The 14,067-nt window shown below is 43.6% G+C and overlaps 1 protein-coding gene across 1 annotated transcript in view; it reads left to right on the plus strand.

Annotated features, from left to right (window-relative positions):
* LAPTM4B (lysosomal protein transmembrane 4 beta) overlaps positions 6,492 to 14,067 on the plus strand; it is a 61,404-nt gene continuing 53,828 nt past the window's right edge. The window contains 3 exon segments of the mRNA XM_021386411.1: positions 6,492 to 6,525; positions 6,697 to 6,842; positions 6,845 to 7,063. Of these exon segments, the coding sequence (XP_021242086.1) occupies positions 6,492 to 6,525; positions 6,697 to 6,842; positions 6,845 to 7,063 (399 nt within the window).

Here is a 14,067-nt window from a genome sequence, read left to right on the forward strand (position 1 = left end):
TTTCATGCTTTAGAATTGGCTGCAGACTATGGATAGATTGTATCCGTCCAGATCAGTCAGTTTAATACTACATCTACTTTAGATATCTGGGGCAAAAAGGATAAAGCAAGCTGTAAGCATGACCTTCCCCTATGGCATCATGGCAAAAGGTCAAGTGTAAATCCTGGGATGTCTGAATCTGAGTGGCAAAGAGGATTGGGGCAGCAGTCCCAACAATGCATCCATAGATTAAATGAATTCTGTCATGTCTGATGCCTGTGATTTTTGAGGCTCTTACAAAACTGCCTAGATGCAGATCTGAGAGAGGCAGTAAGTGTACTTAAAGGACTGGAAAGGGTGTTTGCTTGGTAGAAATCCAATCTGACAAAAACATTTTGAGGGGACTTCATTGTAGAGCAGAAGTTGATAGGTGCTGATGAGTTGATAATGGGTGGAACCAGGCTGGCAAGATCAGTGGTGGTGTCTCCACTTCTCACAGTCTTTGGATGAAGACCAGTTCCTTCTCAGGAAGTTAGTCTTTAGCTGGGCACAAGGTACTGGATACCATGCAAGGGCAAACAGGTGAGACTTGAAGACCTGTGCAAAAAGTGCCTGAGCACACTGCCTGGTGCTTTCCTCAGGCCATATGTTCTGCGAATGAGAGCAATCCGTCTGTGAGAAGCATGGCCACAGTGGTACCTCCTGCACAGGGCTGGCAGCCAACTGTGCTGGGCCAGAAAGGGGAAAACCAAAGCTCCTCCTCTCTCCTGGGCACAAGATGGGGTGTAAGGTTCAATAGCTGTGTTTAGAGAACTAAAATTATTACAGCAATTCACAGGCTTCCCCAAGGTAAGAGGAGAGAGAATTTGGTGTTCTTTATTGCTGAGGTACTGACATAGAAATGCTGCAGTGCAGAAAGCTACAAAGAACGAATGTGTCATTTATGTATCATTGTGCTCTGTCTTAAGATGTACTTTTCAGACTTCTATATACTTGGCATGAAAGCTAAGTATTCTACAAGCCTCACTATGCTGCTCTTTCACTCCCCTTCTCAATAGAAGAGGGAAATACGTAGCTCGTTCCAAAAGTATACCTTATACCTTTACTTGTGCTCTGTGTTCACTCCTTTCAAACCAGTTAAACATGAATCTGGTGCTGGTGATGAGCTTGGGCTCAGCTCATGCTTCAGCTGGTGTCTAGCACCTCCTTATCATGAGTTTATTCAGCATTTCTTTGTTCCCTTTATCTCTGTTTGTGTGAGTCTTCATTGTCACTGGAGATTTGTGAGGATGAGAGGGACCACCAGGCCTCATCTTGTCATACTGGGACTTTGGTCATCCCACAAAGTGCGGTGACCCCCACCATGACATAACCAGGAATTCTACCCTTTGAGGGCACCCCAAAAGTATCTCCTCAGTGGGCTGTGTGCCACTTGTCTATGACAGTGCCTGCCAGTGTGGCATCCTATTGGTCAAGGTGGGATCTATGTATTTTTTGCTGGAGGAGTCTGCTGGAGGAATTATGCAGTTAGCAGCATGGCCAAGAATAATGTTGAGAATCCCATAATATACATTGAAAGAAGTGTCAAGAAGGGCAGAAAATTATCCTTGCTCCCACCCTACATGCTAGGACTAGAAGTCTTCCAGAAAAAAAAAAAAAAAAAAAAGGAGAGGCTGTGGCAGATAAGGATGAAAGGTCCTTTAGAGATCTGTCACCATGAACCAAAGACTTGTACAGGGGAAAAATGAGAGCTCAGCTAATGCTGCTAGAAGAACTGGAACAAGCTACAAGACATCAAATCCATTTGATGCATAATTTAACTCCACAAATAAGGAAATGCCCGTGCTGCATCAAGAAAACAGTCTACTGTTCTCTTTGGGTCTGGATGAAGCCCTATACCTATAAGATTCAGGAACATATGAAGAAGAGCAGATACAAGGCATGGGAGGGAGAGGCAGGACACAGAGGAAACACCTGAAGAGATATGGAAGAGAGGCACGGAAGGAGACGTTACTGGGACATGATGAGACACGTACTTGTGGATGGAGTTCCTCCATGCAGGAAGAAGTATATCTCTGAGGAGACTGCATCCCGTGGATAGTAGTTCTGACACCGAAGAAACACTTCCAGTACGTGTTCCCAAACTGCAAATCTACTGGCAGGCAAAGAACTAGATAATTTCTTAACCTATTTTTTACTTTTCTAGTGAATGTAACATGGAGGTTTTGTTTCTCATCCAAACACTAAAAACTCATTGATGAGTCTAGCATGAATGGGAAGGCAAGGAGGAGGGAGAAAGAGTGCAATCTTGGTAAACTCCAGATTTCACAGCAAAGCTGAGAGGCTCTTGAAGCAGAAAAGGCAAAAAGGAAGGAGCAAGTAAGGTGAGCTTTTCTTGGAGAACACCTAGGCTCTGTATTTTTTTGATTTACAAATGAAAAATATAAAAATATTTTAATTATATGTGTTTAATTATATCTGACTTAAAAACAGAATTTCAAAACGGTGACCCAATGGATCTGGTCTTGCAAACACTAAACACCATCACTAATGAATATATCCTAAGTACTTCAGTTGACTAAGAGATTTGAGATGTTGTCTCCTGTAAGGCCAGTCATGACGAAGTGCCCCAGAAATGAAAGAGGTCCTAGCGTTTCTCTTAACAATTATTAAAGGAAGAAAGAAAGGAAGAAAGAAAGAAAGAAAGAAAGGAAGAAAGAAAGAAAGAAAGAAAGAAAGAAAGAAAGAAAGAAAGAAAGAAAGAAAGGAAGAAAGAAAGAAAGAAAGAAAGAAAGAAAGAAAGAAAGAAAGAAAGAAAGAAAGAAAGAAAGAAAGAAAGAAAGAAAGAAAGAAAGAAAGAAAGAGCAGGTAATAGTTTATTATTAATTGTTTGGTGCTGAAACAAGGGAATTTGTCTAGCTGTGTGTAAGTGTTTGTACCCAGACTGTGTCAGTGTGAGGTTTCCTATATGCCTCTAAAATTTATTTTGAGTTGCAATGTATTGGAGAAAAATGCAGGTCGCATATTGAATTGTTTTACTCAAACCAGGAGAATGAATGACCTTTTGAACCCGTTTGGAGTTGCAGTAGCAGCCCAGTTTTATTGCTGGTCTTTCTCTGTGGCACAGAATCGGTGTTGGGTATTTATTGGAAGGTGATTTTTTTTTTTTAGAAAGTCTATTTGTTTGTTTGTTTAAACTTGATTGCATTAACTATTTCTCTAGCCCTAAGTACTTAAATCATTGCAGCCATCCTGAAACACAGGCTCTGGACCTGGCCAAACAAGAACCTGATCTTTAAAATTACTCTTTACTACAATCACATGCAATTTCCCAATGTTGTCCCTGTCCTATGCTCAAAAGACAAAACCAAGACCTTGGTTTGAGGGCAATGTTTAACCCTTATCTGGTCTTAGCCTGGCCAAATACAGAACAATTAACTTCTTTGCTCTCCCTGGAGCACGAGACTAATCCCACAGTGAATCATTGGCACTTTGGGAGGGCTCCTTCAGCTGCCCCTGTGTGCACTGCAGGCAGTGCTGGGCTGAAGTGCAGTGGGATTATTCAGGGGCAGTTGAGTGATGCCCCACCATCTCTGCAGGCTGTGGGTGCAGACAGAAGGTGGGAGTGATGTGCAGCTTCCAAGCAGGATTGGTCAGAAAGGTATTAAAAACGTTGGCAGGAGTACCAGCAACCAATTCTACCGAGCACTGGACAGAACAAGAAAATACCAAATGGATCAGAGCATCTGCTAGCAGGAGGAAGAACTTGTCCCCTGAAGTGAGGACATCACCAGGGACATGTAGGAGAGTAAACAGCAGGAGGAAATAATATGCCTTTTTTTGACAGCTTGCAATCCAGAGAAGCGTTGGCAATGAAGAGCAGTTGGGCTGGGTCCTTCTCCAGCTGGCTGGCGTGGCCCTCAGGGCATTCTGAGGGTCCTGCATGAAGCGAGTGTTGGGATTTACAGCCCATGGAAGGAGGCGTGGGTGGGAACTGTGAGTCTGCACTTCTCTTCTGGGAAATGTGCTGCAGCCCATGCCAACACGTGCCGAGCAATGCTGGGCAAGGTTCTGCCCTCTGTGGTGTTTAACTTTCAGAATCAAATCATCACTTGGAGAATTTTCGTACCGTACCTTGGATCCCACTGGAATTTAAAGGTTATATATTTTCTCAACACAATTAAAATAAGTGTGGACTGTTTATTTAATTGAGTGTACATACATCACTTCCTGAGCAAGGGAGCTATGCTGCTCAAGTTTCAGTGTATGAAGGCAGAGTTCCAGATTGCCTCTCGTACCCCTAGAAGTCTTGACAAAATTCAGATCTCATCTATTTCAGAAGCTGTCACTGATGCACATTAACACCGCCTGCCACCATTCTGCATTTGGGTGTAAGATCAGATGTGGTGGATTCACAGTCATCTCTGTGAGAAGAATTTGTTGTTTCTTCTTTTATTTGTTGACTCTTCTTTTATAACACAAAGTGAAGGACGCGGTGGCGGGAGTTACCAAAGCTGTGGTTATGGGTCTATAGCTGGGGTAGTACATGGGCTCTGAAACAAATCAGTAAAAAACTTCTAGAGGGAGATGTCCCTGCCTACAGCAGGGGGGTTGGAACGAGATGATCTTAAAGCTCCCTTCCAACCCAAACCGTTCTATGATTCCATGATCAAGTTTTGTGTGTTTGCAAAACCCTCCATTTCTGATGAATTTCTCACTTAATACACAGATGACCACGTAATTTTAAGGCTTTTAAAGGTGTGTATGGCAGCACAGGTGGATTTCCCAGTGGCTGCCCAGCCTTGCTGCTAGTCTGCTGCTAGCCCCTGTGGCACGGGGGCTGTGTGCGCTGTTTGTCAGCCCTGGAATGAGAACATCAGCACGATGCCAAGCACTGCGTCCTCCAGAAACTGCTGCCTGGTGCTGGTGTCCTGCCAGCCAGGCCTTCTTCCAGGGAACTCACCCAGAGCCAAGGCAGAAAAGCAAGTTCTCCACTAGGTGAGGTTTTTGCAGAGAGAGCTTTATGCTCAACTTGCAGATGTCACGTTGTCTTACAAAAATCCATTTGCCCATGAGAAAAATGGCTTGCTGTGCACCAGAGCACTGTAATCCTCAGGTTGTAACCTGTGTTGTGGTCCCCCCCCACTTCTACTGCCTTGCCTCTTTCTGTTTTCACTCAGTTTGCAGCTCTGTCTTTGCCGCTGCCTCTAGTAGCAGGAGGAGTGAGCTGGGGCTGGTTGGTGGGGTCCCCAAGCTGTCAATTGTCCAATCTCCTGAAACACATTCAAAAGTCAAGAGTTCAGAGAGGAGACATTGCTCTATTCTGCACAGGGACACCCCCACAAATCAAGCATGCTGAGTCTTCACACTGGCTTCTATTTATAGTCTTCTATGTAGTTTATATAGCTATATAGTTATTATAGTTTATATAGTTATATTTATAGATTTCTTATAGTTTCCAAAATATGCCTATCTAATACATAAGTCACGCTACCTATTATGTATTCATAAGATTATGCAAGAACACGTTACACTTGAATCTTCTGCACTTGCATGGGGCTCTTCGGTGGTCTTCGGTGGTCATTTAGGGAGCGTCCCACTCACTTCATCCATATTTGGGCACAGGCTTTCTAAGGACACCTAGTCTTTTCTAATTGGTTTCTGCCTTGGATTTGTGCCCCTATCTCAAGGATATCTGTTCTTGTTGCTCTTATTTATTAAAGTCTTGAAGTCATGAAGGGGAACACACCCAGTATGTTTGTTGTAGATAAGCAGAACTTCAAGCAGAACTTCAACCTTGAGCAAATGCCTCAGCCAGACAAAAATGTCAAATAATCAGTTTTGAGAAACCAGCTGTAAGTTACTGGGTGTCCCAGCCAAGGACTATCAGTGCATCAGGGTACGGACAAGGACTTCTGTCTGCAAAGTATCTATGATGTCACAAAAACAGAAGCAGAAAGGAGCAGATTGGACTTCATTGTTTCCCCTATGAATTGGGAATGTGATATAAACCCTGACGTTTCCTCATCTTTCCCATCAGGATTTTTGAATGGAAGTTAATAATTATACAGGAAAACACTTGGAAGGAATTAACATTCAGCCTCTCATTCTTTCTCTTGTGAGGACATTGGATCAAAGCCATTGACGGGAATTAAAGAGACGCCACTCACCCCAGCTGCTGACACCACAGCCCTGGTGCCTCTGCTCTGTCCCACAGCTCACACATCGGGCCACCAGGAGCTGGCATCTGCTCCTTGCAGCTCTCACACACTGCGCTAAGGCCGGTAAGGAAGGATTTCAGGACAACACTGGGCAGGCTGTGGTGGCACTGGGCTTGGTCAGACCGGTGTTCTGCTCCAACCATGCTGCACAGCATCAAACCATTTCACACCTGTTTCCATCTCTTCCCCCTTTGCTCCTTCCCAGTCTCCACCCCTAAAAATAGAGGTTATGTAAAGTTCTTACTTAAAGGAATTTTAGTCCAATTTACTACAGTGGTTTTACTGGTAGGGATGAGGCATAGTCAGAAACGTTCTTCTGCGCCAAGTTAGCTTTTACCTGGGAGTCACTGCTGGGTGCAGATGTCTGTGTGTAATAAAGAAGAGCCCCGAAGCAACCATATAGGGAAGAATCTGGGTACTTTCCAGTGTTATATTTCGACGATAAATTGTGTAATTTGGTAGGTAGCCAAAACAGGTGCCAGAAAATAACGTTTAGGGTCAGGCGAGGCATACAGACCTCCTGGCAGAATCTTCTGCAGCGTTTCCCCGAGAGAACGACACAAGGAGCTGAACGGCTCCGACGAGACCCTCGGGGCTGCACTGACCGCCCCGGGACGGCCTCAGCCTCAGCCTCCCCCCTCCCTCCCGCCGCCGCCGTCGCCGCGGGTCCCGCCCGCCGGGAGGGGCGGTCCCGGCCCGGCCCAGCACCGCCCTCGCGGAGCAGCGCGGCGAGAGGCGCGGAGCGCAGAGCCCCGAGAGCCGCGGAGATGCTGAGCTCGCCCTGGGCGCGCTTCTACTCCAACAGCTGCTGCCTCTGCTGCCATGTCCGCACCGGCACCATCATTCTCGGCGTCTGGTACCTGGTAAGCGACCCCGCCGTGCCCGCGTCCCCTCGGGGCGGAGGGATCCTTCGGTCTCGTGGGCCGGCACGGCTGCGCTCCACCCGCTGCGTGTGGGGGGAAAGCCCTCTCCCCGTTACCAGCACCGTGGCGCTGGGTGAGCTCCGGTGCTTCCTCGCTGTTCCCTTTAACCCGGGGCTGTGACGCGGGCGCGCACCGGCTGGTGCTGAGCCTCTGGGAAATAAAATCCGTGTGTATTTAGGGTCGGGGGGGCAAGGTGGTCGCCAGGGTCTCAGACAACGAGCTGAGTTCACATCTTCACCCCGAGCTGGAGGTGAAGGTGTGACAGCTGGGGCCTCCGGCGTCAGGGCTTCGCCGGCTCCCCCAGCTCAGGCTGCGGTGCCAGGTGCGCTGGGGCCGGCTGCGGAGCCCGCCTGAAGGCTGCTGAAAATCGGCTACTGTCCTCTCTGATCGCTGCTTCGTGAGGAAGTCAGTGTCAGAGAAATGCTGGTCGTTGGAGCTTGGTCTGCCCGGCAGAGAGCTGAATGCTGTGGGCGGCAGGTGCCAGGAAGGCTGTAGGAAGGAAGGGAGTGAGGAATTGACCCTTGGGGCACAGCCTCAATGGGTCACCACCATCCATCCAAGAAATGGCTGGACACGGCTGTCCTGCCAGGAGAAGGCTCAGGAGAAGGCATGCAGAGCCTGCAGCCCCAATCCTGCCACTGAAAATCTTTTCTCAATCCCTTGGGTGGCAATGCCAGGAAAGCCGCTTTCCCAGAGCCAGCCCTGCTGTAGTCGCAGTGTTTGCAAACGTGTCACGGCAATAAGCAGCCGGTTCATCGCTCTAGGTTACGTAGATATACTTCAGCCTCTTTCTCCTTCCCTGCTTCTTGGTATGAGACATCCATCTCCATCAGATGCCAAGACCACCCAGAGCTGTTTGCCAAGCGTCATTTTTCAGATGGTTGCAGACGGAAGCGGATTAGACCCAGGCTTGTTTGCTAACTACTGACATTCCCTTCAGAAGGAAGTGAAAAGCGGAGGGCTGGCCTCCACTGTAGGACGGCTCATTAAATAAATTCAATCAGCTTAATTGAAAGGCTGGGTTGACATTTATGTCCCAGAAATCATATAAAATACCCCATGTCCTATAAAATGCATACTTCACTGTTTTAGAAAATGGTACATCAGTTGAGCTATTTCTTGCTCCTGATTAACACCTAAATGAGATATCCACACACTGTGGTATCTGTAATAGTTGCAGCATTGAAAAGATGCCCTTTTTACCCAGCCACAGCAGAGTTTCAGTAAGTTTGACTATGACCTGAAAGCCTTTGTGCGTTCCTTGCAGGATGCTTATTACTACTTTATGCCTTCAGCTGAATTCAAGTCGGCTCCACGAAGACAGGGACACTGATTTTTAGCTTTTCAGTGGACCTAAAAATATTTGAGGAAGAGGGAATTAAGTGCATCCGTTGGTCTTAGATACAAAGAAAAGCCTGAGAGCTCTTTAGACTTTGTTCATTACTGTGAACTAATGTTGAAAAGCCAGTGCCCCACTTTCACATACCATTTTTCTGCAAAATTTGTTTTAAAATACTATTATGTAACTATCAGCTATTTCCTGGTTTATACTTCTTCCTGCTTTGCTTCTTATTCTTTTATAATTTTTTTCAGAGCACGTATCTGAATGACTTCAAACTGACACTAACTCATAACATCCCAGTGCGCACGTTGCTTTCTGCCCTTTCTCCTATATCATAAATAATTTTATTTTTGAGGTAGACTGTTATGAATAGCATTTTTGAACTATATTGATAAGAAATACTAAACCTTTTTGCTTGCTTACTAAGTTAGGAGGTGAATTCCCTAACTTACTACCCTTACTCCTTACTAAGTTAGGAGGTAGTTCCCCAAGTAAATAGCTGCCCTGGTTGCAAAGTCTGGTTTACCACGTCATACAAGAAAATATTGTTTTATTTCCGAAAATCAACTGTGATTTGATACCATATACATAAAAATCAATGCCAGCCTGGTGGTAATTTTTTCTCTGCATTCATTTTGGTTGGTTGCATTACTCCAAACCACAAATGTGCTATGAGCATAAAGTCAGAAATTAAAACCCTTTGCTTTTTTCACCACACCAATATGTATTCTCTATACTGTTTGCCATTATGCTTCCAGGAAATTAATTCAGGAAAGGAATCCTCCTAGAGAAGAAAAAGTTAGGATAATTTCAGGAGGTAGAATTCCATCTCTGAGTAAATGTGGAAGAAAACAGTGCGTGTCTCTGGGATGATGTCTTAGCTCTTTGGTTTTAATTGGGATCCTACAAGTAGTGGAGGGCAAGGGGAGCTGAGTGCAGATAGAATCATTGGGGCTGTGTGGTCAGAGCACTTTCCCACGCAGATAAGGGAAGGAGCACTGTGTGCACTTCTAACGCGTGCATCCTGCAGTCACAAACACTATCAAGGATCTCATGAAGTATTGATAGTTAGGAAAGTATCAATAGTTAGAAAATAAATATTTAACTTTGCTTCATATTAGACTATAGTGGGTCTCTGAATACCAATGTTTCTATGACTACTGTGTTTCAGTAGTTTCTTCTTGGTATAGCCACAGTCTTCTTGGTATCATGTCTAGATTAATATAGTATAGCATTACATAATATTACACTACACACCATGCGCCATACCATATACATACTATCACAGAGCACTGAGTTACTTCAATGTAAAACATATCTTGTAAAGAATGGAGCAGCCAAGTATCAGCCAGAGGAAAGTTCCTGACATCTATGGCTTGTAGAGCTGCAGAATGCCCTGCACTTCAGGAACTGCTGTGCTGTGTTGGGGAGAAGAATTTCAGATGTGCTGTAATGCTGAAGATAAATATGATGATCATAAAAGCTGTCTGGGGTTAATATATATTTTAAAAGCTGGGAAACCAGTTCAGATGGCTGTTACCTTTGTTTTTCACCCCACTAACACAAACTTTATGCTTCTCTGTAACCTGTCAAGCATAAGGCCACAAGTAATAAAGCAGAAGACTTTTGGGCACAGAAGTCTTAATAGTGTTGTACTGGGGGGAAGGAAGGAAAATAAGAAAGTCACTTCCAGTTGCATAGTTCTGATCTAGATGTTTGTATCAGCATGCTGTTCAAAGCCGCTGAAATCGGCAACTTTGGTTCTGAACTCCCCTGGTACTAAAGTCCAAGGGAGAGCTGTTGGTTTGGTTAGCTCCAAGTGATCCATTCAGTATTGATGAGTCAGAATACTATCCCCTTTGGCAACAGCATTTATACATAGAGCATGTTGTCTTCCTGAGTGTAGAGACTCCATTTTCTTTACACATGAAAAAAAAAAAAAGTCAAAAAAGAAACACCAGTGTCATATGTGCTGATGGTGTCACAGAAGGATTTTCCACTAGCTCCACGCACAGCAATGGTGCTCGCTGCACACCCAGTGGCTCCACTGGCACCATCTGGGACAACAGCAATTATCTTCAGTTGACTTGCAGAGTGGAAAGATGAAACTTTTAGGGAAAAAAAAAATTGAAGGAGTTTAAAATAAAAAAAAAAAAAAAGGAAAAGAAACAACTTTGAAAGAAGGAGCGCTGCCAAGCAGCAGAAGGGGGTGGCCCGGACCCCTGGGGCTGCCTCGGGAGCTGTCCAGCACCGCAGGAGCTGAACCGCAGCTCCGCACCGCCTCTGGGGCCCTGAGAGGGAGCCTAAAAATAAAACCTAATGGAAGAGCAAGAACCTTTTATAACTGCGAGTTATTCAGATTGCTGAAGCACCCTCTGAAGGACATGTGGGAAGAATATAAATAGAGCAAGCCTAGGTTTTTAGCCAGGGTGGCTTCGACGTTTGAGCTGCTATTTGTGGAAGGCTCAGGATGGATTGCTAGTCGTGATGTTTCAGTGCTGGACTTTTTTCTTTGAGCATACAGTTTAATGGCTTCTGTCTGCATTCTAGTTTTCTAATAAAGGGACTGCATCCTAATGGATGAAATAATGTACCGATAGTAACCTTTTTATTCTGTAAATCAAAAGAAAAGTACTGCTTACTATAGCCTCATTGTACGATGGATTTACAGATTGAACGTTCTGCTGAGATCATTAGAATGCACTTGACCTGCTGTAAAAAAAATATCAAGAAACATATTTTGTGCCTAGGTCACATTTATTCCATTTTCTTTTTCAAGGCCTGTGTAAAACTGCGTGTATGGTGATGTGCTTAAATACCAGTTAGAAGATTACTGAAATCTAGGCTCAGTTGGCAGGGAGCAGAGGTCAGCACTAACTGTGCATGTAAACAAAATATACCTACGCCAAGGTCCTCTAAGCTGCTCTGTCCCCACACTTGCAACATTTAAACAGTCTAGGACTGCTCACATCAGCAAGGTGTTGTAAGTACATGTCACTTGAACAGGATGAAAAAGCCCTTTCAAGGAAGATAAAATGTAATAATAGTAATAATAAATTATTATTTTCAAGCTTGCAAGTATTGGGAGATTTTGAAAAATAAAAAAAAAAATTGAAAGTGTGAAAGGGGGAAAATGGCACCATTAGAAACCCTGATATTCAAGGTAGTGGGGAACTTTGTTATCCTGGGGCCAGGCTGTGGAATTTGCAGGAAAACAAGTTTGAGGTCCTGTGTTTTACTTAGAAATTTAGATTTGTTTATTTTTACATGGAATTAAATTGATTAACAATAAGAGATCTCCATCTACCTACAAATGGTCATACTGAAGCCCCTGTTCCTTCGTACCAGCCAAGGATGCCGCTTCCCATGCTGTGGCAGTGTCATGTTGCTGCGATGTTGTGCAGGTTACCCTGCAGGCACTGCTGCCTTTACCACTTCCTCTAACAGTCCGGTACTGGTGGCACAGTCTTGCAGAATGGAGCTTGCTGGTTCACCAGGTTACTGCAATTCTGTGGCCCAGACCTGGGCAGTACATTCACAGGGAAGAGCTGGGTGATGCCACTGACATGACTAATTCCCATCCCTTAGCAGGAGATGCAGTACTATCATCAGGTGAGAATTCTCCACTGACAGGTGAAGGGAGCATCACATAACCTGTAATGACTCAAGCTGCCCAATTCTTGTAGTGAAAATGGCTGTGATGACTGAATATTTACGTTTCAAGTTCCATGTCTATAAAAACATTGATATCTTTTTTTTTTATTGCCTGTACTTGCTTTCATAAAATAAACACTGAAATCTTAGGGAGACAAACAAACAGTAATATTCCCAAGTAACTTATGACGTCTTCCTGCTTTGTGTGCATGCTTGTTCTTGAGGAGAGTGGAGAGGAAAACTGGAATTCTTTATGAATAAAGAAGCATATGAATGCTACTTTCTCTGTGTCATTGATGCACACGTTGAGTATCCAGCTGACACTGGAATCAATGTATTTACTCTTAGAGTGAATCACATCCATTTCACTATCTTATTCAAGATGAGCATGAAATGTATTAGTGATTCTGCATGTAAATACCTACTCAGGACCTGCACAGTATTTTCTTAAGAAACTGAAAACATATGTCTGCATATAAGATATGAATAAAGCCCAGCACTGATCATCAGTACAGACAAGACATATCTGTTCTGGAGGACTGTTTATATTTCAAATATAACTGATATAAGGAAATGGTTTAAAATAATGTAATAGCTAATTGCTTTATGAATGTGTTCTGGAGAGCTCCTTAAATAAATCCTTCCCACCATGCACGATTCCAGGCTGCTTTCTACTGGGTAGGACCTTATCCCACCTTATCCCAATTCATTCAGGACCTCTTCAGTTAAATTAAAAAATAAAATCCACACTGTGAGAAATTTGTGTTGTACAATCAATAGAACAACTTGCAAAGACCCTAATCGCTCACCTATGGGTGACAGAATTAATCCATGAACAGGACAGAAAGTTTATCTGAAAAAAAGGATGGATTCATGGTACCTAGTATATTACATTACCCATATTTCTGTTCTTAGTGACAATAACCAATTTTGTGTGTTTGCTGTGTTGCGCACAGGAGCAGAAATAGCATTTTGTCAGTCTTCCCTTAGTCACACATCGGCATGTTTATTAATGTTCCTGTTTTAAAGTCTTTTTTAAGGTATTAGAGGGCTAAAATTCCTTGTAAGCATCTTTTGGACAGCCCTTGCATTTACTGAACTGTTTATTAGCCTGTAACACCACACAAGGATTTCTGAGCACTTCTTTAAGCTCTAATCACCTTGCGTGTGCAGGTTTTCTTATATCTCCAAATACCACAGTAGGATTCTTCACAGACGGTATGAATTATTGCAGGTAGAGCTGATAATCTGCATCAGTTGTCCAGGATAATCACGCAGCTGTTTTTTTCCAATTAAAAAAATCATGAAATGAAAAGTTTTGTAAATAGTTGTCTTCCTCCTATGAGAAAACAGATGGTTTTAAGAGGAATTAAATTTACATAAGAGTACAGTATGCTATTTTTGTTTAAATTAAACATGTAATACAAAAATCATGAAAGTAGTTACAGAAAGGAGAGGAAGTATTACATTAATCAAGTAAAATGTGTTTAGAAGTTCCGTTGAAGGTTAATATTTTCTAGTGAGTACACATTGCGCTTTGAAAACTGATTGCTGATTAGACTGACGTCAGTGGAAATGCAATTAGTCTTATATATTCCTGGACATATGGAACGGATGTTGCAAAATAGCCAGGAATTAATTTCCTCTATTGCTTTCTTCCTCTATCATGTTATTGTGATTTGACTGTCATGATTTGACTGCAAAACTATGGAAGTTCAAAGTGGCCAAGGCCTGAAAATGTACACGCAAGTTATTGTTATTAAGTTATATTAAGTTATTATTCAGCTCTGCAGCTGAACTTGAGGTTCAAAGCCCCAAATGTCTGAAGAGCAGAATAGGAAGCAAAGAACAATGCGCATTGCTGAAGGTGCTCCTGGTCCATCTGAGGCACTGAACCTGCCAGCAAGGCATCACTGAGGAAGCCATTTGGACTTGAGCCTAGTGCACT

Source organism: Numida meleagris, chromosome 2, assembly GCF_002078875.1.
Source record: "Numida meleagris isolate 19003 breed g44 Domestic line chromosome 2, NumMel1.0, whole genome shotgun sequence".
NCBI classification, from domain to species: Eukaryota; Metazoa; Chordata; class Aves; order Galliformes; family Numididae; genus Numida; species Numida meleagris.